Source organism: Scomber japonicus, chromosome 23 (assembly GCF_027409825.1).
Source record: "Scomber japonicus isolate fScoJap1 chromosome 23, fScoJap1.pri, whole genome shotgun sequence".
Classification (NCBI taxonomy): domain Eukaryota; kingdom Metazoa; phylum Chordata; class Actinopteri; order Scombriformes; family Scombridae; genus Scomber; species Scomber japonicus.
This window is the reverse complement of record NC_070600.1, coordinates 4,215,128-4,240,997: the sequence shown is the minus strand read 5'-3', so window position 1 is coordinate 4,240,997 and position 25,870 is coordinate 4,215,128. Positions and strand designations below refer to the sequence as shown.

Here is a 25,870-nt window from a genome sequence, read left to right as displayed (position 1 = left end):
TTTAGAGATAGAACATCTTGGGCAGACAAAGTATGTCAATCATCTCGCCAATTAAAGACTCAATTCAGACATTTTCTTCTAAACACATTAAATAGGTCATAAATGTATTTCTAAAAAAGGTGTAAAAAGCATTTCAACCATTTAGATTTGAATTGTGGAGCTAGGCTTCACAAACTGTGTTTCAACATTTCTGTGTTCACGATGTAGTGGGCGGGTTTATGCTAATCACCGCCGTGTGATTAGCATAGGGTGGTTAACAACACACTTTTCTGTGGTATGTCAAACTCAGAACACATATTTATTCTTACTTTACAAAGACTTTAAGTAGAAAGAGAGGAGTGTCTATTTTGATACGTAGACCGGTTCATTTTACACCAACATCGACTAATTATTGAATATTTGGCTGGACGGCTGGTATATGTCATTCCTCACCACAGGGTGTGTTTTTTTTTTTTGGTGGGGGGGGGGGGGTTTCCTGTGAGAACATGTCAGTTTAGATTAAGCTTAAGCTTGAAGCCCACAGTGTGACTAACTGTCTCTCTGTCTGTTTGTGTTTCCCCCTCAGTCACCTGTCTGGCTCCAGACTCAGGGACCTTTTCCACATCTGCAGCCCCTTCATCAAACGAGCCGGCCTCATCTTTGGCTATGTGAGTATTTACATTTATTTGAAGTGATGTTCTGTTGGTTTTATGTGTCTGTTTATTAAAACTAGATTTGAATAATGAATATATCTCTCTTTACCTTCTAGGCAGCTTCAGTTTATAATATAGTAACACTTACAGAGACTTGAAACAAGTGTATGCTTCACTGTTAGCTGTGTTATTATAGCATGATACACAGTGTAAAGCCTCTTCTAATATTTAATTGTGTAGTGTGTCTCACTGTCTGCTGCTGCTGGATTGTGACTGAACTGATGGGATGTGTCTCTGGTGCAGGTGGTGATCATCATGTCGGTCAGGCTGTGGCTGATGGGAGGATCCATGCCTCTGTTCTCTGAGCAGGACAACCCTGCCTCCTTCTCATCTCACCTGCTCACCAGGTTAGTGTCACACACACACACACACACACACACACACACACACACACACACACACACACACACACACACACACACACACACACACACACACACACACAAGGAAAGGATAAAGGAGAACACAAAGGATAAAGGAGAACTTCTAGTTATGTAAGGGTGCTTGCTTTTTATTTGTTTAATTTATGCTTCAATGCACCTCAGAGGAGAGAGGAGGACAGTAAGGAACCAAAGGTGAATCCTCTGAAGTTTTTTAGCAGAGGACACCACTTCCACTGAGTGTGTTTATCGATTGGTCAGCTGATCTGATGGGACAGTAAACAGTCCGAAAAGTATCTTTGGAACAGGAATAACAGCACCAACAGCAGCTTTGCAAATTCACTCATAAAATAAAAATGATTGATGAAAATGGAAAAAAATTAAAAGTGAGTTATAAAAAAAACCAAAAAAAACCCTCCTTTCTCCTTTTCCATCTTTTCCATTTCAAGAATGTCTCCTTCAGGAAAATATGAAGCCACACAGCTGTGTGTCTCCTTCAATCATCATCAGACTTTTACAAACTAAATAAGCGATATTTCATTTAAAGGTATTCTGCAGGCTGCTGTTTTTATTGCTCCCTCACGTCGGTTGTGTTCTTTCAGTATTTAATAGATTTAAATTAAGGGATTTAAATTGTCTATTTGTGTCTTATTCCATCCTTTTCCATTCTATTATCACTGTTTATTATTAAGTAAGAAATTGTCTCCATGTTAATTAATTCTACATATTTGGCTCTGTGCCATGAGTTGTTGCCGTCTCATCAAAAAGAGGCTGGTATGAATGAGTTCGTCACATCTGATGAATTAAATTCCTCCGACGATGTGAAGAGACAAAGCACCCTAAGAAAGCTTCATCATTTTTTAGACTTAAAAATATGAAAGTATATATAAAGTATAAGGTATATAAAAGTTTTAAAAATAACTAAATTAAGTGTTTCAATAATGATTAGAGACATTTCTTATTTTCAGTCCCTACTGAGATGAATATTGAGAACCTACACACAATGTGAAGATACAACACTATTTCTCAAATAGCACACATTATCATGGATAAAATTATATCACTGTTTAATTTGCACAGAATTAATATTCAGTAGTTTTGATATCAGTGAGTATTATCAGATGATTGACCACCCACACATTTTATAGAGTTTGTATGTGTTCAGAAGGGGCTCTTAGTGACTGTTAATGGTGAGTATTTGTCTTCAGTGGGAGTAGAGTGATGAATATGATAATTTATGTTAATTAAATATGCAATAATTGTAGTACATTTTACTAAGTTGTACTATTATCCTCAAAAACAGCTAAAAAAATAGAGCATTAAAAAAAAAAAAAAGGCTGATTAAAGGTGCAGTGTGTAGGATTCATGGGCGTCTAGTGGTGACTTAAATAACCCTCCTCCAAGAATGTAGGGGTGACCATACGCTCACTATGAAACTTGCAAAAAAAAAACAAGGAAGGCCAGTGTTTGGTTTGTCTGTTCTGGGCTACTATAGAAACATGGTGGTGCAACATGGCACCACGATAGAAGAGGAACCGCTCCCTATGTAGATATAAAGGGCTCATTCTAAGCTAACGAAAACAGGATTCTTAGTTCCATTATTATATGCTAATTAAAGCATACTTATAAATATTGGATTCCATTTCTGCCAAGTCCATTTCACTAGATACCATCTCATTCTTCACACTGTACCTTTAAAATTCTACCTACTGCACCTTTAATTTCCTAAAACAGCTGGTCACCGTTATAGCATCATTACTCAAACAGGAGGAAATAGTGTATTTCTTGGGGACTATTTTCAGCGGTGAATTAATCCACATTTGGTGCTCTCGTGAGTATTTCTGGCAGCGGGATGGTGTCTGTGAGATTGAGTCAACATATACTACAGTGTGTGTGTGTGTGTGTGTGTGTGTGTGTGTGTGTGTGTTCGCAGTGTTGGGAAGATTACTTTGGAAATGTAGTTGGTTACAATTACAAGTTACCCTGTTGAAAATGTAATAGTAGCGTAACTATTTCAATTACTTTCTCAAAGTAATGTAACTAATTACATTTGATTACATTTTGATTACTTTTCTTAATTTTGAATGAATGCTCTCGACTGTTAACCATTTTCACATTTTAAGACCTGATAGTGTTAACCTTTCAGCAGTACTTAAGACTACATAAAGACAATATAATAAAAGACTCCACAAGATTGAACTTCAGTACTTCAGTCTTTACTCTGAGAACAGCTGTGCATACACATCACATTTTTCATTATCTTAGCATATCTGTAAACTTTCACAAAAGTCAATGCAAATTTGGGGCAGAGCACTTGCTCTGTGTCATTCAAAAATCAAACTGGCCAACAGAATGATACATAAAGCTAACAGATTGTCCACACTAGTTATGTCTTCCTCCACTTTGTTAGAGCAGATCACTTTGATTCTGTGACACCTCGACACCCTCAAAAAAAAAAGGAGCTTCAGAAGAGTCAGATGCGTGGATGGAAAAGCAATTAACTGCTTGTTCATTACTTCCAGTTGAAATACTTACTAATCCCTCAGATAAAATAATAATAATACCAAAATAATAAATATAAATCAACCTGAGGAAACACAACCTTTAGGTTACAGAGAAAGTCATTTTGAAACATTGTTCAATCAATTATTATGTATTATGCATGTTTGGCATTTTGCCTTTAACCCCACACACTATACATCAGTCATTGTGGATAGGATCAGTGGAATAGTGATGGTTATTGTAACGGAGTAGTAGGGCCTGTTCCATGTGGTCATCTCTCATTCTGTTTCGAGATGCCGTCAAAAGATTGCCTCCATGACTAAACAGACGCTCCACTGGAGCACTGGAGGGCAATGTGGTGTTGTACTTCAGAAAAAGCTTCTTCACAATGGGAAATGTCTGAAGATATTTCAGGCTGATATCTGACTCTTCTAGGTACTTCCTGACTTCATCGTGAGCTGTGCTGTCAGATGAGGATTTGGCATTATCAAAGACAAAAAAGCTTTCGTCTGAGTTGTCATCAGAGTTTGAAGGCTCACCCTGTGCCATTGCAACAGAACTCAGTTTTTGTTGTTCCATAGCGATTGCTTCCTGCAGGAGGGTTCTTCTCATATCATCTCTCTTCTCAGGGCCTAGCCAGCATAAACGGAACTTTGGCAGAGTCACAGTCGCCATCGCTTCATTACCATCTAAGACCGATCCAAAGCGCTGCTCTGTGGCCTTAATGATAGTTGTGATGATCTGTGATGTATAAATCACATGAGGTAGCTTTTCAGACAGCTTTACCTTGAGGCTCAGCAGAGTTGGGATCACAAATCCTAAGTAACATTTGTTCTCCCCCTGGAGAATGTCAATGGCAACAGCTAGAGGCTGCAGAGCCTCAGTGTACTCTTTTAGAAATGCAGACTCTTGTGGATGAAGCATTGGGACACCAAGCTTGTCACAGATGTTCCTCAGCTGGTCTTCTGGTACCCCTACAACTTTTGTGATGGCCCTGAACTCAGAGCTCCACCTTGTGACTGATGGGATGATGAACTGCATGTTGGCAATTTCCTGAATCACCTCTGTGGCTAATGGAGATCTATGTGCTTTGTTCCAGATAGATGAACACTTAGCCATGGCACTTCTATACAGCTTACGTGATGGCCCATTCGATGCTGCTTTGTGAACCTAATTGGTAGCAATTAGATTCAAGGTATGAGCAGAACAGCGCTGGTGTTGTGGGAGGAAAAACTGCTCCTCATCTCCCTCTTCCTGAAGAAGACGATCGACATCCAAAAATTCCACTCCATCATTGTGGTCATCTGACTCCTCCTCAGTTGCACCAAACTCACAAAATTGCTTCCATTATCAGTCACAGTGGACTTGACTTTGCTTTGAATTTTATATTCAGCATGGATTTCATTCAGTTTTGCTGCCACTACATCAAAGGTGTGTCGTCCTTTAAGGCGTGCACATGCCAAAGCAGCAGAATGTCTCTCAAGTGTGCCTTTGTCAATCCAATGATATGTCACTCCAAAGAAACTGCGGTTTTGTGCCGACCAAAATGTCTGCTGTTGTGCAGACACTGTCCACATCCATCAGCTTTGAGGTTATGGATTGTTTCATGGATGCAAACTCTCTTTCAATGCGCTGCATCAGTGTTTTTCGGCACATAGGTTTCCTCCCGCCACTTATTCTCTCTATCAACTTTCGAAATGACTTCTGTTCCACCAATGAGAAGCACTGAACGTCATCAATTACGAAATCAAATACCAGTTTGTTCACACGTTCCTGTGACACGTTGAACCCTGCTGCTATCCTGGCTTGTTTTAAAGCACATTGAGGAGCCACTTGAGAAGAAGTGCTTGCCAATTCATCTTCCCTCTCATCAGGCGGATTGGATGTGTCTCGCATCAACAGGACCCTTGGATGTTTCCTCTAAAAAAGTGGATTAAAACCATAGATCATTATTTTGGAATTAAGCACATATTTGTTTTTACACAATTAATAAACTGATAACAAAACATAATGAAATGTAAATAAATACTAAAAAAATGTGTTTGTTGCATTATATGTGTACAGTATGTGGAAAACATGATACCATGTTAATGTAATGACTTAGACCTAATGACAACTAATGACAACCTAATGACAACTTAGACAATGGAGCTTCACATGACAACCCAGACAACCCATCACTTATGATGGCATTAATGTTCTATAAAATAGACCAAAATTATAAAGATGAAATTGTTCAAAAGTCAATGTTCTTTTGTCATGTGTTCAAAGGTTTAACCATTGCATTATGAGCATAGACTGTATATAAGAAATGGACGTAACATCCGTGACGTCACCCATTGGTTTGTGGACTGCTGCTCGGAAGCCAATAGTATCGAATCTAGGCAGCGCCATCTTGAAAATTTCAGGTGCATTCTGGGAAAAAATGAACACGGATGTTACTTATATGGGCATGAGGCGGAGTCATGAACCCGCCTCATGGCGGGACCAACGGCGGAGCGGGAAGCTGCGATTGGTTGCGAGGGCTGGATCTCAAGGCGATTGGTCAATCGACCTGTCAATCACAACGTAGCCACGTAGCCTGCTTTATCGTCAAATATAAAATCAGGGAGGCCAAAATGTCCCAAATGAACATCATACTGCATTGAAGAAGGCTTTAAACTAGCGATTGAGACCATAAACACATTTTGAAAACGTTTACTGAGGTTAGAAATCAAGTGAGAAGTTGGGTGAATTCTCCATTGACTTGTATAGAGCCGGATGTCTTTTTGAACACAAAACGGTCGCCCCCTGGTGGCCTTTTGATAGAATGCAGCTCTAAGTTACTTCCGCATTGGCTTCTTTTCAGAGGACAGGAACTCCCCGCCTGATTATGAGTCTAACCTGGTCTAATCTTTTCAAAATCTCAAATAAACTAAAAAAGATTACACCACTAGGTGGCGCTTCGAGGTCATATTTGGAAAAACTTTGTCATGCTTGAGATGGTTAGGTTACATCTTACTTTGTAATACTGTTCTTAAACTATAAAACTACAGCTGACTTTGTCATCACTTAATCTATTAAGCATGAAAAGACACAAAAGGTTGGCAGTCTTCTTCCCCATTGTGTTGTATGTGAGTGCTTGCAAGTAACTGAGTTACAGCTAGGCTATACCTAGCCTTAGACGTGTCTTTAGATTTGACATCGACTGTTTCGACGTCGACAGCACCTTCACCGCTGGCAAACACTCTTTGCATTGTACAATAATGTTCATGCCCTTGTCGGCTTTCTGTACAAAGTGGTGTCTGTGTTTCCAACTCAGGAACATATTTTTCCACGCCTCCGATATGTTGCTGAGTCTGAGTCTGACGCTGACTGAATGGCACATGACCAGAGACAGCCAATCAGAAGCATCAGTATCCAACTTGCGGCTTTGGAAGGAGGAGGTTGATATGAAAAAACAATTTGATAAATCTGAGTGCTTGCGGCTATTTTTCAAATGTAACTAAAATTGTAATCATGGAAATTTCCAAAAGCAACTGTAATTTAATTACACATTTTCTCCCAGTAATGTAACGGATTACAATTATGTAAATTTTGTAATTAAATTACGTAACGTCGTTACATGTAATTTGTTACTCCCCAACACTGTGTGTTCGTAGTAATGAAGGAGCATGTCACCCATTTTTTTGGGAAACAATGGAGCTCTATGGAGTTTGAATATTTGCATGAGATTTGTTTGCAGTAAGAGAAATATAAGAATATTACCAGGATGACCCTTAAAAGAGTATAGCAACCAAAGCTGGAAATGTAACCATCCAACATCTGTTCCCACCACCTTTCACTAGCAGGGTGTAGGAATAAGTCATGAGTTAGTTTTGCGTTAGTATGAGATGGATGGAGTGTCAGCAGACAGTAGTGAGGTCTGCCGGTCCTCTCTGCAGTGCCTGTGTTTGTCGTCGTCAATGAGAACAGTATAATTTGTCATTAGCACAGCAGCCTGTATACACAGTGACAAATAGCTCTCCTCTCCCTAAGCCACATGGGAAATTTATAGCAGATTCTCATATCCCTCACTCCGTCCTTCCTCTTGCCTTCATTTCCCCCTCTTATTATTTCACCTCCCTGATGTATGGTTGATTTTCCACTATTCCCTTATAACCTGTCTGTCTTTCTATCTCTCTGTCTGTCTGTCTGTCTGTCTGTCTGTCTGTCTGTCTGTCTCTCTCTCTCTCTCTGTCTCTCTGTCTGTCTCTCTGTCTGTCTGTCTCTCTCTCTCTCTTTCTGTCTCTCTGACTGACTGTCTGTCTCTCTCTCTCTCTCTCTGTCTGTCTCTCTGACTGTCTGTCTGTCTGTCTGTCTCTCTCTCTCTCTCTGTCTCTCTTTCTGTCTCTCTGACTGACTGTCTGTCTCTCTCTCTCTCTCTCTGTCTGTCTCTCTGACTGTCTGTCTGTCTGTCTGTCTCTCTCTCTCTCTCTCTGTCTATCTCTCTGTCTCTCACTCTTTTGTCTTGGCTGTTTGACATTGACAGTGCAGCTGTAGAGAGATGTAAACGTTGAAGGTTGTTGCACTGACACACAGTCTGACCTGAGTGGGTGTGTGTGTGTGTGTGTTATATTTATGCATTCCACCTTCATCTGAGATGTAACGCTGATCATCCATCATGTTAGTGTCTCTCTGCCAGTCCATTTATAAGTCATCACAGCAGCATCCTGACTGTTATTAATCAGCTCTGTTTATATACGTGTGTGTGTGTGTGTGTGTGTGTGTGTGTGTGTGTGTGTGTGTGTGTGTGTGTGTGTGTGTGTGTGTGTGTGTGTGTGTGTGTGTGTATGTACGAGAGATAAATTGATTTGTAGACCTACTCAAGTCCTTCTGTGTGTGTCAATTTATATTTCCCTCTTTGTCCTTTGTGTCTGTGTGTGTGTGCGCGCGTGTGTGTCTGATGACAGTCAGCATGATGGATTACAGTCACTATACGTGATGTGGTTGAAGTGTCACATTTCATTCTCATCATCTACTGCAGTCTGAACTGTACTGTAACCACCAGATGCAACACACGGTCCAGTGTCTCTAAAGACACACACACATACACACACACACACACACACTGTCCATCTGCTCATGTGTGATGTGCACCTATGTGTGAATGTCTGAGTGAAAGCTGTGTTGATTCAACTGAGGCTATTCCATTTTTTTTCCCCCTGGAGGTCAAGTACCTTTGTGTGTGTGTGTGTGTGTGTGTGTGTGTGTGTGTGTGTGTGTGTGTGTGTGTGCGTGCGTTCGTCTGTGTGGGTGTGTCAATTATAAAGTACATTCTGCTTCTGTCAGAGGGAAGATAAAGAGAGAAAGTCATTTAAAAAATGTTAATTGCATCATAATTTCAGTTTTTATGAAAACTGTGCTACAATGTGTTAATCATGAAGTAGTTGAGAAAACAGATTTGTGAAACCTATAGCTATAATTTAAAAATAAAAGGTAGCTCAGCTTAGTGAGAAGGTGAAAAGGAAAATAAACGATAACAACAAAAAACATTGGAGCGCTTATTGGTGCAGACAGAAAGAGTGAACGTGTAGTCGTTTAGCTAGAGGTCTCTCTGCAGATAAAACATATCTTTTTAAAGTTAATCACAGAGTCTAATCCTAGAATCCTGTGGGCTTTGATTGTGGGTCCTTTACTATGTAACTGCTCCCTTTAGACTACATCATGTAAGACAATAAGACTGCTTTCCATTGCTGACAACATCCATTTAATTATCTCTGTTACCAAATGGTCCCATACACTCACTGTGCCAGCGCTTAGAACAAGTCAATTAATGGAAAAAGTTGTTTAATTAAACACAGACAAGACAGAAGAGGTTGTCCTTGGCAACAAGGAGAAAAGAAAAGTTATTGCTTCCAGATCTATAAAGACGGAAGTTAGAAATCTTGAGTTTGAATACAGTCAGATCACTATTTTATCATCTCAAACAAATAGGGTTAGGGATAGGGTTAGAATCAAACATCTGTTGGTCAATCTACAGATTTCAACAGCTATTGGAAACATTGCCATGAAACTTTATAGATGCATTCATGGCTCCAGATGATGAAGCCTGGACTCTTGTTCCTATGTTGATGACATCAGACCAGACACCTCCAGCATTTTTAAAATAGCAGAATTCTTTATCATACAACCTGCCAGATGTCAGTGCCTGTAATTTCAGAATAAAATCAGTCAGATGCATTCTAACGTGGAAGCCGTTAGCTTGATATTGATTAAAATGCTCACCCTTGACCATGACTATAACTACACGTAGACTTAAATGTTCATGTTTTTCTCTCAGTAAGACAGGACTAAAATGTAGCTGTTCAGATTCAACACAACACTACTACACTGAGTTTTCTGATTTTTCCTCTCACTCATTTTTCATTTTTGTGCTGGGAAGTGCTTTGATGTATAGTTGTGGTCATGTTTGTGAAAAGTGTGAGCATAGAGCTGCTTCACACCTTAATCCTGCAACCCCTTCCCCAACAGATGAGACTCAGGAGAGAAGAACACCCATGCGCCTCCTGACAAATGACTCATTTTCTCTTTCTGCTCCCTGATCCCTCACTAATTTTTTTCCATCTACCTTTTGTTTCTTCTCCTGTCTGTGAGCCACAATGTGTATGTGTGTGTTGTAATTTGTGGTTAGAGGCCCTTGCAAAGTGTGGAAAATTGAATTTTCCACACTTTGCAAGGATTGAATTTATGGCCCAGGCCCATCAGATGAGAGCAGGTGGAGAACATTCTGCTGCACACTAAACGGCCTGTCAGCACCACATTGGAGGGCTACCTTATCTCTATGTGTGCAAGTGTGTGTGTGTGTGTGTGTGTGTGTGTGTGTGTGTGTGTGTGAGCTAGTGACAACCTCTGCAAGTCCTCTACAAGTCTTTGTATGCCTATTGACCCAGGCCTGTTTATTTCAGACTTTGTCTCCCGTGTCTCTCTCAAGCCGTCACTCTCTTTAATAGCCAATCTGAACAGAAGTCAGGGGAACAAAGGGAGACAGCAGAGGGATCAGGAAGAGGGAGGAACAGCACTACCACCTTTTTCGTCTTCCTGACATGTTTTCATTGCTGTGTTCAGAGGAGATTCAACCTGTAACCTCCATCCCCTCCCCACACACACCCTCCCTGGCTCGTCAGCAGATGGCTTCACGGTCCACGTTGAGCTTCAGTTAGATCATCCCTGAAGAATCGATACCTAACCTGCAGCCGCTCCTCACTGCCTCACTATTCAGAATTCAATCCAACACAGCCCACATCAGAATCAATGAGAACTTTAGCTCACCTTCTTTTATATGGCAACCTCGATTTGCCTCCAGTCAGAGGGGAGAATCAGCTTAGAGTGGTGATCAGATTTGCTGGAAGTCAGTCATGGGAATGGAATAATAATAGCAGATGAAAGAATGACTACTTATGCTAAAAAAGTTTTTACCATTGCCAGTGATTCTTGATGCAGCACTCTCACATTAGTACTGATTCCACACTATATGGCTTATGTGTATTCTGTGCTCTTTTTCCTGGTTTAGCCAATGCCCCTTAGTCTCAGTGGAAGGAAATCTTAATTAGTGATATTTTAGTCAACATTGTGATTCCAACTTCCAACTTCTTTCCTGTTTCATCATGACAATGACCACCATAAACAAATGGTTCTCACAGTTTCCTGTGGAAGAACTTGATAGTCTTACACAGACCTCTGACCTCAAACCCTCCCAGCACTCTTGGCATGAACTGGAATGCCAACTGTGAGCCAGATCTTATCACCCAACATCAGTGTTGGACCACACAAATGCTTTTGTGTTTGAATGGGAACAAATCCCTGCAGCCAGATTCCAACATCTGCTGGAAAGAGGAGTGGAGGCTGTTACAACAGCAGATTAGTGCCCGTGGTTTTTGAATCATATGCTCAACAGCCAGCTATGGCTTGAATGCTTTAGCTTTAGTAAAAAAGCCCCAGTAGTTTAGACCAGTTGTGGCACAGTGGAGCAATGCTTTAAAGAGTGTTTCATCTTCTATATTAATAACATTCTTACAAGGATCACACGAGTGATGCGATACACATTCTTGCTTACTTCAGAGGGTGCAAAGACATTTAGTGGTCGAAAAACCCTAAAAAGTACATTAAGATTGAATGCAAAGCAAGAACAAACAAAAATCAAAAGTTTTCAACTCCACCTCAACACAGTTGTTATGACATGAATAACAAGTGGTCATATATGATGGGAAGATTGTAACCCCAAAGATGGTATCAGGTGTCAGTCATGAATGTCCTCCATATTCTTGAGTCCACTAACTCCTGGTTGATGACCTCTGCCTCCTTCTCAGTCAGTGCTGTGACTGGTATAGGTCTGTTGTTCACACACTCACCAAGTAGGATTCATTGGACAGAAAGATTGGAGAGAAAGATCAAAGAGGATATTCATATCTGCTTCTAAAGATTATTCTGGAGACAAATCAGCTGCAGTTCTTCAGAAAATCAGTAATTACGTCTAATTTGCTGCTACTTTACCATGATTGCCTCCGTTGTTTGTATGATGGCTTCAGTGTGGGCTATTGACATCAGTCGATGCAGGTAAAATGACCTGAGCTCCTCAATACCACAGTTGTGTGTTTCACTTGAAACGGTGAAAACACAGATTTTCAAGGATGAAAGAAATTACGAAGATGAAAGCGCAGATAAAGAGATATAGGAGATTTTTTTTACAGTTTTGAGTTCATATGATAAAAGAGAGTGATAACTTGACAATACATGAAAACAGAATGTACACTCCAGCTTGTACAGTTAAAGACATTTCTACTGTGTTACAGATCCACTCATCTTCTCTGCAGACTAAAAGCAAAGCAGTTTGGTCAGTAATAACACGTCCGTCAGCCACCAAGTCGTTCTTAATGAGTGTGTGTATTCTTGTTCTGCAGTCCTTGTGAAAACCAATTATAGTGGTAGGACGTGTCCACATTACTGTGGGTAAATTTGTTTATGTGTAAAACATTTTCTGTCCACAATGCTAAAAGAATGGAAATATCTTCTTCCTTTGGTGGTTGGTAAACAACTAAATGGAGCATTACCACCATCTTCTGTGTGGCTAGTGGAAGAATGCTGGCCATGTTCAAGAATCTGTCCTTATTGCCAATCTAACCATGCTAGTGTGGACATGGTCTTTAGTCGGCAGCCAGATTATTTAGTTGCTTGTAGGGTTAGGTTTTACCTTCAGGGAGTTAATGCAGTGTCAGTCAGGGGCTAGAATGAATGTTATCAGTGCTAGATCAAAAGAAATAGTGTGTTCTGGTACAGGGTGTTGCTGAAATAGCCTGTATAACCTTTGTTATTTACTCATTCTTTTTCCTACTGCTTCATTTTTTTGCCCTCTGTCTTGCTTGTTGGAGCAGATGCAGTGCTTTTCTATCTGACCCTGTCCTGCTTGTTTTAATAGCAGCAGATAGCTGCCACTCTGTAGTCAGATCAATACTCCAGACAGCCATACAGCCTTGAACCCACTGAGAGAAAGACAGTTAAAAGGTAGAGGAAAGAGACGACCACAGCAAAAAGAAAAGGAAGCAGCAGCACAATGCAGGCTTTTGGCATTCAACGCATGCTGTGACTTGGCATAGGCTCATTTGATTGGTTTCGAAATGTCAGGTTAGATAAATCACTCCCAATCAATATTTAACCTTGGACAACCTCCTGTTCATTTTATCCTCAGGTAAACTGCCAAGCACTCAAGTATTGACATACACTTGATGATTGTAATGATTGATTAGTATTCTTGTTAGGTTTGACTATTGATAATGTTGTTATTGTAATGTGTTACTCAAAAGTTTCTCCTTCTCTTCTTCCTCCCCTCTTCCTTTCCTTTCTACTGCCCATCCACCATTTCTTCCGATTCTCTTTTTACCCCCTCTCCTCAGGATTTTGACCTACTCTTACCTGTTGTCCTTTAACGCCTGGCTGCTGCTGGCCCCCATCGTGCTGTGCTACGACTGGCAGGTGGGCAGCATTCCCCTGGTGGAGTCGTTCGGCGACGTGCGCAATGTTGCCACTGTGCTGCTGGCTGTGGTGATGGTTGCCCTCTGCCTGCACTGCGTCCTCTCACTGCAGGTAAGAACAAGAAAGTGACAAGTGGGTGGAAAGTGTTTAAGACCACATGCCTGTCTGCCCTCTGGTAAAATCCCAATGGTAACAGGCTTCAATTTATAACCCTGTGGTGTAATCAAGTGGCAGTTAAAAGCATCTGAAATGTAGCATTTTCCACTGAATTTCAAGGTACGAGTTCGGTAACATCTGTAGTTTCTTATTTTATTGGAAATTCAGTAGATCTTTTCATTCCAGTGATCCACCTCCCACACATTGGTTCAGAGTAAGATGTCCCCACATCAACTGGACAGATGGACATAAAATGAAATCTAGATATTCATGGTCCCTAAAGGATGATTCTCAAGGATTCCTGACTCACTCATCTTTTGCCCAGCGCCACTATCAGGTCGAAACTACAATGCAATTTGCCAACTGACTTATTTAAGCAACCTCCCAGTTTTTAGTCTTTGATGTCCATCAGGCTGAAATTTTCCAAAAAACTACGTTCATGCTCCACAAATGCTGAACTCGTATTGACCACATGGTTGTTGTCACAAGAGCTGGACCCACGGTGCAGACAAAAGGACCCAAGAATTAGTTGCAAAAACAAAAGTCTTTAATGATTGTGGATAAGCTGAGCTGGAGCTGGAGCTGGAGCTGGAGCTGGAGCAGAGGTGGCCATTTTAGTCCGGGTGGTGGGCGAGGACCACGGAGGTATGCTGACCATCTGGTGATGAGTGGTGAACTGAACCGGGTTTATACCCAGGGGCTGATTGTTGGCAGGTGACTTGATTGAAGATGGCTGATGGTGTGCAGGTGAGTGGTTAACTCCAGCTCCGCCCAGCTCCAGACAAACACATACACGCAAGTCAAGACAAACGCCCACAAAAGGGAAGGGAAAACAAGGAAAAACACTAAGATCCTGACAGTTGTTACTCGTTACTAACTACCAAACTACTAAGCTTCTTTCTATTTTCTCTGTACTTGGACTTTTACTCCCACCTGGCATTTTATTCTCAAGATTGTACATCATTTAATACAATGAATGAATGAAGTGGGCAAGTGCTAGTTTGGTTGCTCATGGGACAATAAATTTGTGAGACATCAACTCCTGTCTATTAACTGTTTTGTAGAGCGATTTATACTCTTGTAAAGTAAAAAAGTGAAATAAAAATGAAATAAAAGCAGATTATACCTATAGATAATATGGTAGCTTCTCTCTGGCAGTAAACCAGTGCATTTATCTATTATACATAGTGGATCTATTGAGACCATTCATTGGAGATAATCTTTGACTCTTAGGAGTAATAACATCTCATTCATCCTCTATTTACCATAGTAAGTCTTTTTCAACGTTCCACTGAGGGCACAATGTGTATAGAAGGACCTATTAATGAGTATGCTTTCAGACCCTAATGGGACACTTCATTAGTGCTTTATTAGAGGTTGTGTTGAAAAGGTCAGTCCAGTCAAGCCTCTGTGTTAAAATACATAGACAGAGTATCTATTAGAATACAAATGGACCTTTTGTTTTCAGCTACAGGATCATATTTCTAAGAAAATTAAGATTAAGACATTTTTCAGTTCTTATGGTGTATTTGCAATAAATTCACTAGATTCTGAAAAGGTGTTTTTGTTGCACTGGACTCTGCAGACACACTTCATTATGTTTACATCTCGCCACCAAAGTTTTCGGGCATGACTCACAAATATGCACACACAGATCATACACATATCCTCCCTATTACTTTATAATTTGCCAGGCTGGTCTCATGCACCTCCTGTTACCGTGGAGACAGACCTTGCTCTCTAAAAGGTATGTGTGTATTGAATGTGCGTACACTTGCATTTTTCAAAAATGTGTTGTCTATGGGGAAGAGGTTTTCACTCTCTCAATCAACACCGGCTTTTTTTAATACCCTCTGCCCTCCCTTAGCACTTTAAACTCTTGCTTCTCTTTCCTACAATACCTTCCACTTTATCTCTTACATTTTAGATGGTATTTAGTTCAAGGGGTCTTTACTGAAAATATCATTTAGTTACACTAAATGCAGCCATGTGTTGTGCTACTTTCTTTTTTAGCCTGTTTATTCCATAGATCTGTATTCACATTCAGTAACTTTTCCTTCAGGATGAAAAAGTCATGATTCTGCCACGCTAGTGAAGCTCGCACTCTGAGACGTCAAAATATTCAAAATAATTTTCTTTTCATCCATCAGAGCTCAGAGGAGGGAGAGCTCTGTTCTTCTGAATGCATATGCAGAATCACTTTATTTGCCCAGAACATTTTGTGCATGAGAATTGAATGAATTTAACTTATCCCAGCACCCTGGGGCCTTTCTGTTCTGCCTTTAGAGCAAAGCTCACAAAACATGATTAAAAGCTTAAACATGACCCTAATTTGTCCATGATAAATGATTTATAAAGAGCAACATTACACACCATTTCACATTTACACACCCTACTTTCAGATGTTCAATTCAAGTGTGTCAATTCATGGCAGTACATTTAAGACACGATACAGTTTTTTTGCCATCAAAAGATTTATGCTTGTACTGATATAAAACAAGTTGTACTTTAGACTCTTGTATATTATTAAGCACCCCGCATATTTCAAATCAGATGTAGCACAGTGTTGCTCTGAGTTTAATTTCCTCGTGTGGATATCCTTGTTCAGATGAATTTTTTAAATCAAAGGAACACGTCGAACAAAAAAATCAAGACACTGCTGAGCACTAGCAGTGTAACATTTTTGATATTAACTTTGAGTAAGTCCTTTTTGCTATTAAACAGTATTTTTAAATTAATCTGCTGTGTCATATCCTTGCAGCAACTGTCATTACTTCCTGGCACTTGCAGACTCATGGGCTGAACAGTATATATTTATGAAGTCTGGAAGGCAGGGAGCTGTCCAAATCTAGTCTGCACAAGTTCTTTTTACAGACTCCTGGGTGACTTCCATTCCTCAGCCTAGTAGCTGCAGATGTCATGTGGCAATTGACTTCAAGCATGCTAAACTACCAAGAGCTGACACATAAGCATGCTCGCTCTTACAGTAGATATTCTTTACAGTAGCCTGGATGTTCCATGTTTATTATCCTCTGGTCAACAAACTTTACCACATGTCCATTGAAATTGCTTGTACTAGAGACTTGATAACCTATTGACCTCTCAGAGGGTAGTTGTGAACTATTGTAGCTAATGAGCTGACTGCTAACATGCTAGGCAGGAGGGAACGTTATGGTACGTTCCAGTTGTAGTTCCAAGTCGGAAATTTGAACTGGAATGCCCCCTGAAGTCGGATCTTGGACGTACCCCAAAGTTGTAGTAATATCCTGTTTATTAGCAATTTTATCTCCTTTGTGTTTCAAAATGTGTTTTTATCAACTGGTAGTGCTATCAAGAGCTAACCTGGCTAACACTGTTTTTCTGACACTAGCTGGAATGACACAAACTCAGGTATGATGTCATTCCCAGCTCCAACTTCCAACTTCCGAGCTAAATGGAGCTCAGCATTAGTCATGATAGCTCACTGAACTACCGGGCTTGCTAGCGTTACAAGCTACCTCGCTAACACCAGCTTGGTTGTTAACAGGGCAAGGTCACACAGAGGATTCAAGTATTTGTACACTCTTATAAAACAGGAGGTTTTGTAACTGACGGCAAACGGTTACTCTTCTTTGGAGCAGTTTTCACTCTGATGGAATGATGGTTATTTGATATCGGATACTGCAGCGTGGCTAATGTGATAGATTCCTCTGTTCTGGACTCTCTCGGTTTCTATTGCCATCATAACTATAGAGACAATTGGCTGTTTGTCACTGATGTGTGTCCAAGTTCACTTTAATTTAACTCATCAGAGAATTTAGCTTTTTTAAATGCTTACATGAACTGTTTACATTGTGTACAGTTGTCAGTACAGAGTTTAATAGTCACTTCTTTTGCTATCGTACATATTCAGTTATAGTAATCAAAGGAACACAAGCTGGAGAGCTGTTTCTCAGATTTGCTTTAGCATATCTGCTGGGATCACAAGCATTAGAGTGGCTGCGAGAAGCTCCGGTGGCCTTTTGGCAGCCACAACAGGACACAGATGCTCCAGGTAGGATCCAGCTGCTAAAAACTTTTAATTGTGCCCAATCGATCTCATTTGTAAAGCAAAGCTCCATGTGCACAGATTCAAGTGTAGCAGATTCAATGTTTCATAGTTAGTCAGATATTATTAACTTTGCACATACAATCAAGGTTAACAAATGTTCCATTTCTGTCAGAACACACTGTTCAGATTTGAATAAAACCAGGCTGCAGAGATGAAGTGATTTTCCTCCACTATTAATCCTATTTCTGAACAGTCATGTATTTAAATTCATCAAGTGTTCCTGTGTGACGGGCTCGATGTTCTCACAGGTGTGTGTACTAGTGGTAGATTGTATAAAGTGAGGCGTTTGGGTCATGCTGAGCCTTGTAGCAGCACTGAGAGCGCCACTGCCAACGTAGAGTGCACGGATTAGTCTCTGTGGAAAGATATTCTGTCTTTTATGATTGGTTGAAAGCTGTTGGATGGAAGAGGAGCATGTGCGATGGTTTGTGTTTAAATGTTAATTGTACCTGTGAGGGCTGTCAGCACTGCAGATATTTTTTCATTGTGTGTGTGTGTGTGTGTGTGTGTGTGTAAGAAAGAAGGAGGCAGAGAAAGAAATATGTGAATGGTGTGTGCAGAGTAGATGTGGGTGTTTGCAGAATACAGGTGAGAATAAAATAACATGGCTCACACAAGCATTTCTTATTGCTTACTGAATAGGCGCCATTACTCAGTCCCCTATCCAGATCTTATAATAACACATCCACGGTTGATTATCTCATTATCAAGATAACAAAGCTGGTTTTCCTGAGATAATGAAATAATTAACTTGTGATCATGAGATAACTACCTAAAATAATAATTGGAAGCACAGCCTTTCTGAGCTTCCATATTTCTTGTTATTATGAGAAGTGTAAAAATATTTTTGCTTCATTATGAAACTGTGGTGGAATGTGTGTGCAGTAGTAATGGGAACGGCAGTTCTTTTTACTGTACTGAATCTTTAGAATCCGTTCATTAAAATGATTCGTTCAAAAGATTCGTTCACCGAATCGTTCAGTGCTCTCCAACTCCCTGAACTGATAAACAGCCAAATAATCCGTCATTCAGTTCATGATTCAGCCCTGAGGTTCACGTTCACTTACTGAGGGACGGTGCGTTCAAGGACTATATTATACAATCATTCGCGGGAGACGCAGCGCTGCTTATACATGCACTAAAAATATTACACAGTGAAAGTGTCCTCTGTGCACAGTAAAATAACATAACATAACATGATGCTACACTGATGTTAGCAACACAGCGCTACTGTTAGCAGTACACGTACTGAACGTGAATCAACTCCTCAGCCCTCAGTGCCCTGAGTCAGTGAGTGACTGACACAGCGCCACTTTCAGCAGTTCGCGAACGTGATTCGTTCGCGAACGATTTATTGAACGATATGCTGAGGACGTGAATCTCGTTCACGTACTGTGCTGAAAGTGGGCTGAATCATGAACTGAATGACGGCGAATCACGTTCGCGAACGAATCATTGAACGCCATGCTGAGGACATTAGTCTCGTTCACGTACTGTGCTGAAAGTAGCGCTGTGTCAGTCACTCACTGACTCAGGGCACTGAGTGACTCTCACTCACTCTTCTGTCTCCTCTCCTCTCATTACTTTATGTGTGCCTAAGTCCATTACCATAATGGGGATGGGGGCGTGTGTGTGTGTTTGTTTTCGTTAGCCGTTAGCTTGGAGAAACTGATGCTATTGGCATGAAAGCGTATCCCCGCGAAGGGGAAACAGAATCACTCAGAGTCAAAGTGTTGTCGTTCACTGAGTGATTCGTTCGCAGTGAACGAGTGAGTGAGTCGCGGCAGTTCCACTCCCGACCGGCAGCCATGCTCGCGGCTGAGCTCAACTGAACTGAACTGAGAAAGGAACGAATCAGTTCATGAAGTGATTCAGTTCACTTCGTTCACTCAAAAGATTCGTTCGTTCGAACGACACGTTCGCGAACGACACAACACTAGTGTGCAGAGTTTTTTAAGGTTAACAAACTTCCTGCTGTTTGTTGTTGATATGTTTTAATGGATTGAAAGTCTCTCACATACACACTCACACACAACGTACCTCCCTCAAATTGCATGCAGTTGACAGTATGAATATATTTTCCCAACCCTTGTAACCTTTCCTCTCTGCAGTTCTGCCCCTTTACAAAGCGCATACTGCTGAACCCACCGTGACCTCCGGAAGTAATTGGTGCTGCAGCATGCTCCTTCCTGCCCTCTCCCTTCACCTCAGCGTGTGATTGACGCAACATTAAACAACCTCACTGTGAGCCCTAAGCCTCAGTGGATTCTATCTTAACTTCCTTCCGGTGTTAAAGGACAGAGGGGTGGGGTCGTGCTTTAAATCAAGCTTTATTTTGCTTTACAACACCCAGAGGTAAAAACATATAGAGTGTGCACTGTAGGAAGGAAGTCTTTTACCTGCTGGATCACACACACACACACACACACACACACACACACACACACACACACACACACACAGAATGTTGGGAACTGGCGAGGGAGAAATTCACTGGATGACTTTTGCAGTGACTTCCAGATAGTAGTGAAGGATTGTATGGCTACAGCATGCTCTAGTTTGTTTGTTGTGTGTGTGTGTGTGTGTGTGTGTGTGTGTGTGTGTGTGTGTGTGTGTGTGTGTGTGTGTGTCAGTTTCTGTGTGGCCACTGCCAATGTATTGGGGCTGTGTGTGCTACATTTCAGTGCTACTGGTCAGTTTTATCAGGCATGTTTGTGTGTGTGTGTGTGTGTGTGTGTGTGTGTGTGTGTGTGTGTGTGTGTGTGTGTGTGTGTGTTGTGTTTGTGTGTGTGTGTGTGTTTGTGTGTGTGTGCACCAGGCCATCTGTGGTCCTGGCTGGCCTCTCCGGTGTGGGCGGCAGGTTCTCATTCAGTTTCTGTCTTCTTTTTCTGCATGGTCCAGCTGGGTCCACTCACAGATGTCAGGATATAACTTAGCTCCTCTAAAGTCCTCAGGCAGTCATTCTATTGGCTGTGAGCTTGAAATGGCCCCTCCTCTGTGTGGAAATAACACCTCTGGTTGGATATCTGTCTTTGGGGTCGAAAACAAATTCTCCCTGTAGTAATAATGACTGCCAGCTGTGTCTCAGCTCAGTCTCATATGTGATTACAGGTTGGGTGATATGACCATGAGACTATAAATTTGTCATATACTTTTGTATAAACCTATAAACTGTAGTTTATACTACCATAGTTATTCTCATAATATCTCTGGTTGTAATAGACTCTTATAGGCGATGATACAAATCTTGCTGGACAGTTGGACAGTTTTATGGCATGATTGGAATATAATAGGATATATATTAATATCAGGATAGGTAATTTTAGTTTATCCATGCCCATTTTGTTTGCTTGTTTGTTTATTTACACATATAGAAAAATTAAAAATGCACAGGGAATGCATGAGGGAGAGTTGCTGTAAAACCCTCCAGTGGCTTCCAGAGTGATATCCTCCAGGCAGCAAGATTACAAACACATAGTTACATTTTTCAAAGAATTCATACAAGTATACAGCACATCATCACTGCCACACTGAGAACATAATGTCATCGATGGACACAACTTATTATTCATAGTGCACGTTTTTGCAGATGGTAGATCAGCTTAAGCTTGGTCTGATGAGTACTCACCCTCACTATGTTGCAATAGTTAATATACTAATAAATCATTGACAAGTATAACATTTTGGTTACCTCATTGTTAATCAAGGGCAAGGTTTTTCCCAATAGACGGATAGTCTTGGCCCTAATATGAGGTTTCCAACTTGAGAAATCATCAAGCAGTATGTCAAGGTATTATGTATAATGTACATTAGTTATGGGGATGTTATCAATTGCAATGTTGGCAGAGGAGTTAATGATACCATTCCTGGATCTTAGTATTTTCTGATGATTCTGATGGCAGAAACAGAGTGTTTGAGTTGGACTTTCTATCTACGTCACTGTCTGCCACGGAGTCATCACTGACACCGTCACTGCAGAGTGCCAGAGTATGGATGTTTTAAATCCTTCACACAGTGTGGCTTTAACTCCTAGTTCCAGATATCCAGAGGAAGAAGCAAAGGTGTGTTCTGTTTACACCACAACCTCATCACATTTCCAATATCCACTGCATACATTTCAGAGGCAGAGCATCTTGAAGCAGTCTGTCCTCATAGCACACACACTTCACTACTGTGTTAAGATGTTTGGCTTTCATCTTTTGTGTTTTACAAGTATATTGAATACATGTTTGCAGTTAATTTATGATTGATGACACATACTTGCTGAGAGCAGAACAGTGTTTTATCTATTCTGCATTTCTTGAATAGTGTATATTTGTAGAATAAAAACTGCAGTCTTTCCTCTGCTGCTTCAAGATTTCAGGGGTAAACTACTACTGTATCAATAAGTGTATAATCTATGTGAGATATTCAGGAAAAATAGACAGTAGGTAAAGATAGCGTAGCATGTGAGCTTTGAGTGAGATGTTCCACTCACTTTAATGGTGGACACTGGCACACTGCCTAGAATGGCAAAGGTTTACCTCTACCAGCCACTATGGAGCTGGAAACACAAAGCAGCCACATGCGGTGTACAATGGGAGTAAAATGTCTTTGAGTTTGACACGTTCAGGGTCTGACTGTGTGAGATTAATATTAATAAATAGGACAGCTTCAGTGTTTCCCACAGGACAGGCATCTATTTGTGGTGGTGTGGTCCTCAGCTCATTTTTGATTCTCCCCAAATGAGAAAATGATCGCCCCCCCCCCCCTGCAGACTAACTGCAGGCCAAACTTCAACATGGTTTTCAGCATATTTGAGGGTGACTTGTCTGTTTCAGCCAACATGAAGGATCGGAACTGCAGACACTTAAAACACGCTGTTCCGCCTACGGGACGGACCAGAAGTTGGGAGGTAGCGACAAGTTATTCTGAATGTTTTAAACACCAACCCTTAAACATATATATTCATGCCGTACATGAATTCTTAGATTCTTCTGATTCATTCAAGACCCCTCATGAATTATATGGTTGCTCACAGCTGTAATAGTATTAGCGGTTAGCTCGGCTAGCCACTAAAGTAAGCTAACAGCTATAATGCTACATACCTTCAAAGTCTTCTCTTTATCCACGACGATCATCTTATGACTCAGGACTTTCTGTACAGCTCGCCAAGTATCCATTCTGGTGAAATATGAAATCCGTTTCAATAAAACCGAAATATTTTCCTCAATATGTCCATGTATTTAGTCCAACACGTAAGGAAACAGACACGGAACAAACCATATACGGTCCCTTTCACGTCACTTCCTGACCTACACGTGCATCTGTGGGACACGTGTTTTGTTTACGTCCGTGAACTCCTGTTTCATACACACCACACACCAGCAGATAGCCTCTAGCAAAGACATATGTTTATCTTCTTCTTCTTCTTCTGGCCGACCAGGTGAATTAAGTGCGTCTTCTTTGGTTTTATTGCCGCCACCTACTGCCCCGGAATTGTTACGACAAGCTACATTCACAGACAGAGTCCCATTATTATGCTTTTATGAGCGAGGTCGAGCGAGCCAAAAGCCGAAAAATCTATTCGTGGCGGACGTAATTCTTTCGTGGCGGGCCGCCACGAAAGAATGAATGTGTGGGAAACACTGAGCTTCCTTCAAAGGATGTGGCTTAATGAAGATGTGGCCTTCAGAGCATTCATTTTGAGTTCTTGCCCTTGACTCCCTGAGACTAAAATGAAACAAATGACATTGTAGATTTTGAGCTACAGTATGAAGGATCTCAAAGGACACCCTTCATTCACTATAGTTTATTAAGATTTATGCAGGAGAAGGAAAAAGGGACCTTCACTTGTCTTCACGTGCTCAATAAATACTTAAGTCAATACACAACATTTCAGTCACTGACCTTCTTCAGGTATATGATTTAGGCAGAAAAGGATACACTTTGCCACAATAGTTGGAGGAGTTTATGGATTGGGACTTTAGGCAGAAATATGTATTATGTAATGTAATATGTATATATATTAGAAACTGAATTTGAATTGCTCCACTTGAATAATTGCATTAAAAACTGATTTGAATCACATAATTTGACTTTGTATTGTTTAACTTGGATAATTGCATTGAAAAACTGATTCTGAATAGCTTAATTTAAAATTCAGTGTATTAGTTTGGAACTGAATTCCAATAAACTTGAGACCGAGTGTAATATGAAATTGAATTCAGTTGCTTTGAAACTGTATTTGATCCTTACTGAAAATGCAACTCCCTATAAACAGTATTTCAGTGCAGTTATATGATGTTATTCAAATTCAGTTTCTAGTGGCACATATTTCTGCCTATGTGGGACAGCCATGTTGACCTGTTGGGTTTGAAATGAGAACTTTGAAGACAGCAGCTTTAGAAATGGGGCACAGCTTGTGTCTTCAAGGACTTGAGCACAGCCTCCTCCCACTCTTCAGTACTGCCCATGTCGCCTGGATGCACTTTAGAAAAATCCAATTTGTATGTACTGGGGTAATTTCAATTTTTCACTTACAACCCTGCTTATTGTAATACTCACTGTATATATTGGAGCAGAGGAGATTGTCACAACGGCTGAATGGACCACCAGTTACTAGATAACACAGTGCACTACACTACAGAGGAAAATTGATGCAATGGAAGGGAGAGAAGAGAAGAAAATAAAATGAAGCAGAGAAGAAGAAAATTGGAAATAATAAATGGGAGAACAGCAGGATGTAATGACTAGAAGAAGAAGAAGAAGGCGGTGGCGGCGGCGGCCAGCAATTAGGAGCAACCCTGCAACTCCACCGGAAGCCAGTGACAGTGTTTCTGTTTGGTTGGAAGTAATGTATTACCTACACATTTATCGGATGAGTAGGCAGTTGCTTTGGTTAGAGGCTGCCTCAATTACTAGAAATCAAAATTGATTTACAAGTAAATTAGTTTTGAATTGAGGAACCAGTAAACAAGGTCTCCAAGTCTGATGCCCGTAGGATTCTGCAAGAAAATGTGAGCCACTTCTTCAGGTGAAGGAGTTTAAATATTTCAGGGTTTTGTTTTTGAATCAGGGTAAGATGGAACAAAAGATTGACAGGTGAGCTGAGCTTAAAGTCAAAGCTCTTGTATCACCGCTTCATTATCATTCAAACCCTCATCAACGGTGTTCAGTCTCAGGTAAGATAAAAGCATGCAAAATGGGTTTCTTTCACCGGGCGGATGGACTCCCTCTTGGAAACACTTGAGCTCAAAGCTTGAAGAAGAACCATTGATCCTTTACATCAAAAGGAGGCTGTTAAAGGGGTTCAAGCGTCTGTAAAGGATGCCTACCTGTTGATGTATTCTGGATACTCCCAACAGGGATGAAAACATTGGACAATCTAGAGGGAAACAAGTCAGCCTCCCACTGCATCAATCAGCAACTCATATGTCATCTCGCTTTGAACCCATAATTGCAGCCAATTAGTGTGATAATGAGAATGGCGAGACTCAATTCTTCACATTCATGGTTCCCTTGGTTTAATCAAAATTTGATCAGCAGTGTTTGAGGTAACATGTATGACAGATGGATGAGTAGGAACACAAAATCACAAACAGATGGAGAGGGGGAATAGAGGAAAAGATGCACAAATAGAAGAAGAGAGAAAGTAATAGATGCAGCAAATCTAATCGAATAGGCACACTAAGAGATGCAAGTTGAAACTGGTCTGTGATTTGGGAGTCAAAGATGAATGTCAAAGAAATGAAAGAATGAACAGAGGAACAAACAGATAAACAAAGGAAAAGATCACAAATAAATAAATGAAATTACAGGAGCAACCAGTAGACAAACAGAAATCAACTAATACTAAAAACAGACAAGAAATATAAGGAAAAACAAGAAGTGCAGAAAAAGGAGATTTTCTCTTATAATACAAGGGTTTGGTAGGAAATCAATAATATTGACTTCCTACCAAGCTCTGAATACTTAACTTTTTTCTTTCATTATTGTTTCATTGATGTCTTTTCAAAAGGGACCGGAGGACAAGAAAAGATTCATAAAGCTGCCAGTATGAGAAAATTACCTTTTGAGTTTCA

General features: G+C 40.6%; 1 protein-coding gene across 1 annotated transcript in view; it reads left to right on the top strand.

Annotated features, from left to right (window-relative positions):
• Positions 1–25,870, top strand: part of tmtc1 (transmembrane O-mannosyltransferase targeting cadherins 1) — a 207,656-nt gene that overhangs the window by 99,938 nt on the left and 81,848 nt on the right. The window contains exons 5-7 of the mRNA XM_053314047.1: positions 566–647; positions 936–1,039; positions 13,483–13,672. Of these exons, the coding sequence (XP_053170022.1) occupies positions 566–647; positions 936–1,039; positions 13,483–13,672 (376 nt within the window). The remainder of the gene's footprint in view (positions 1–565; positions 648–935; positions 1,040–13,482; positions 13,673–25,870) is intronic.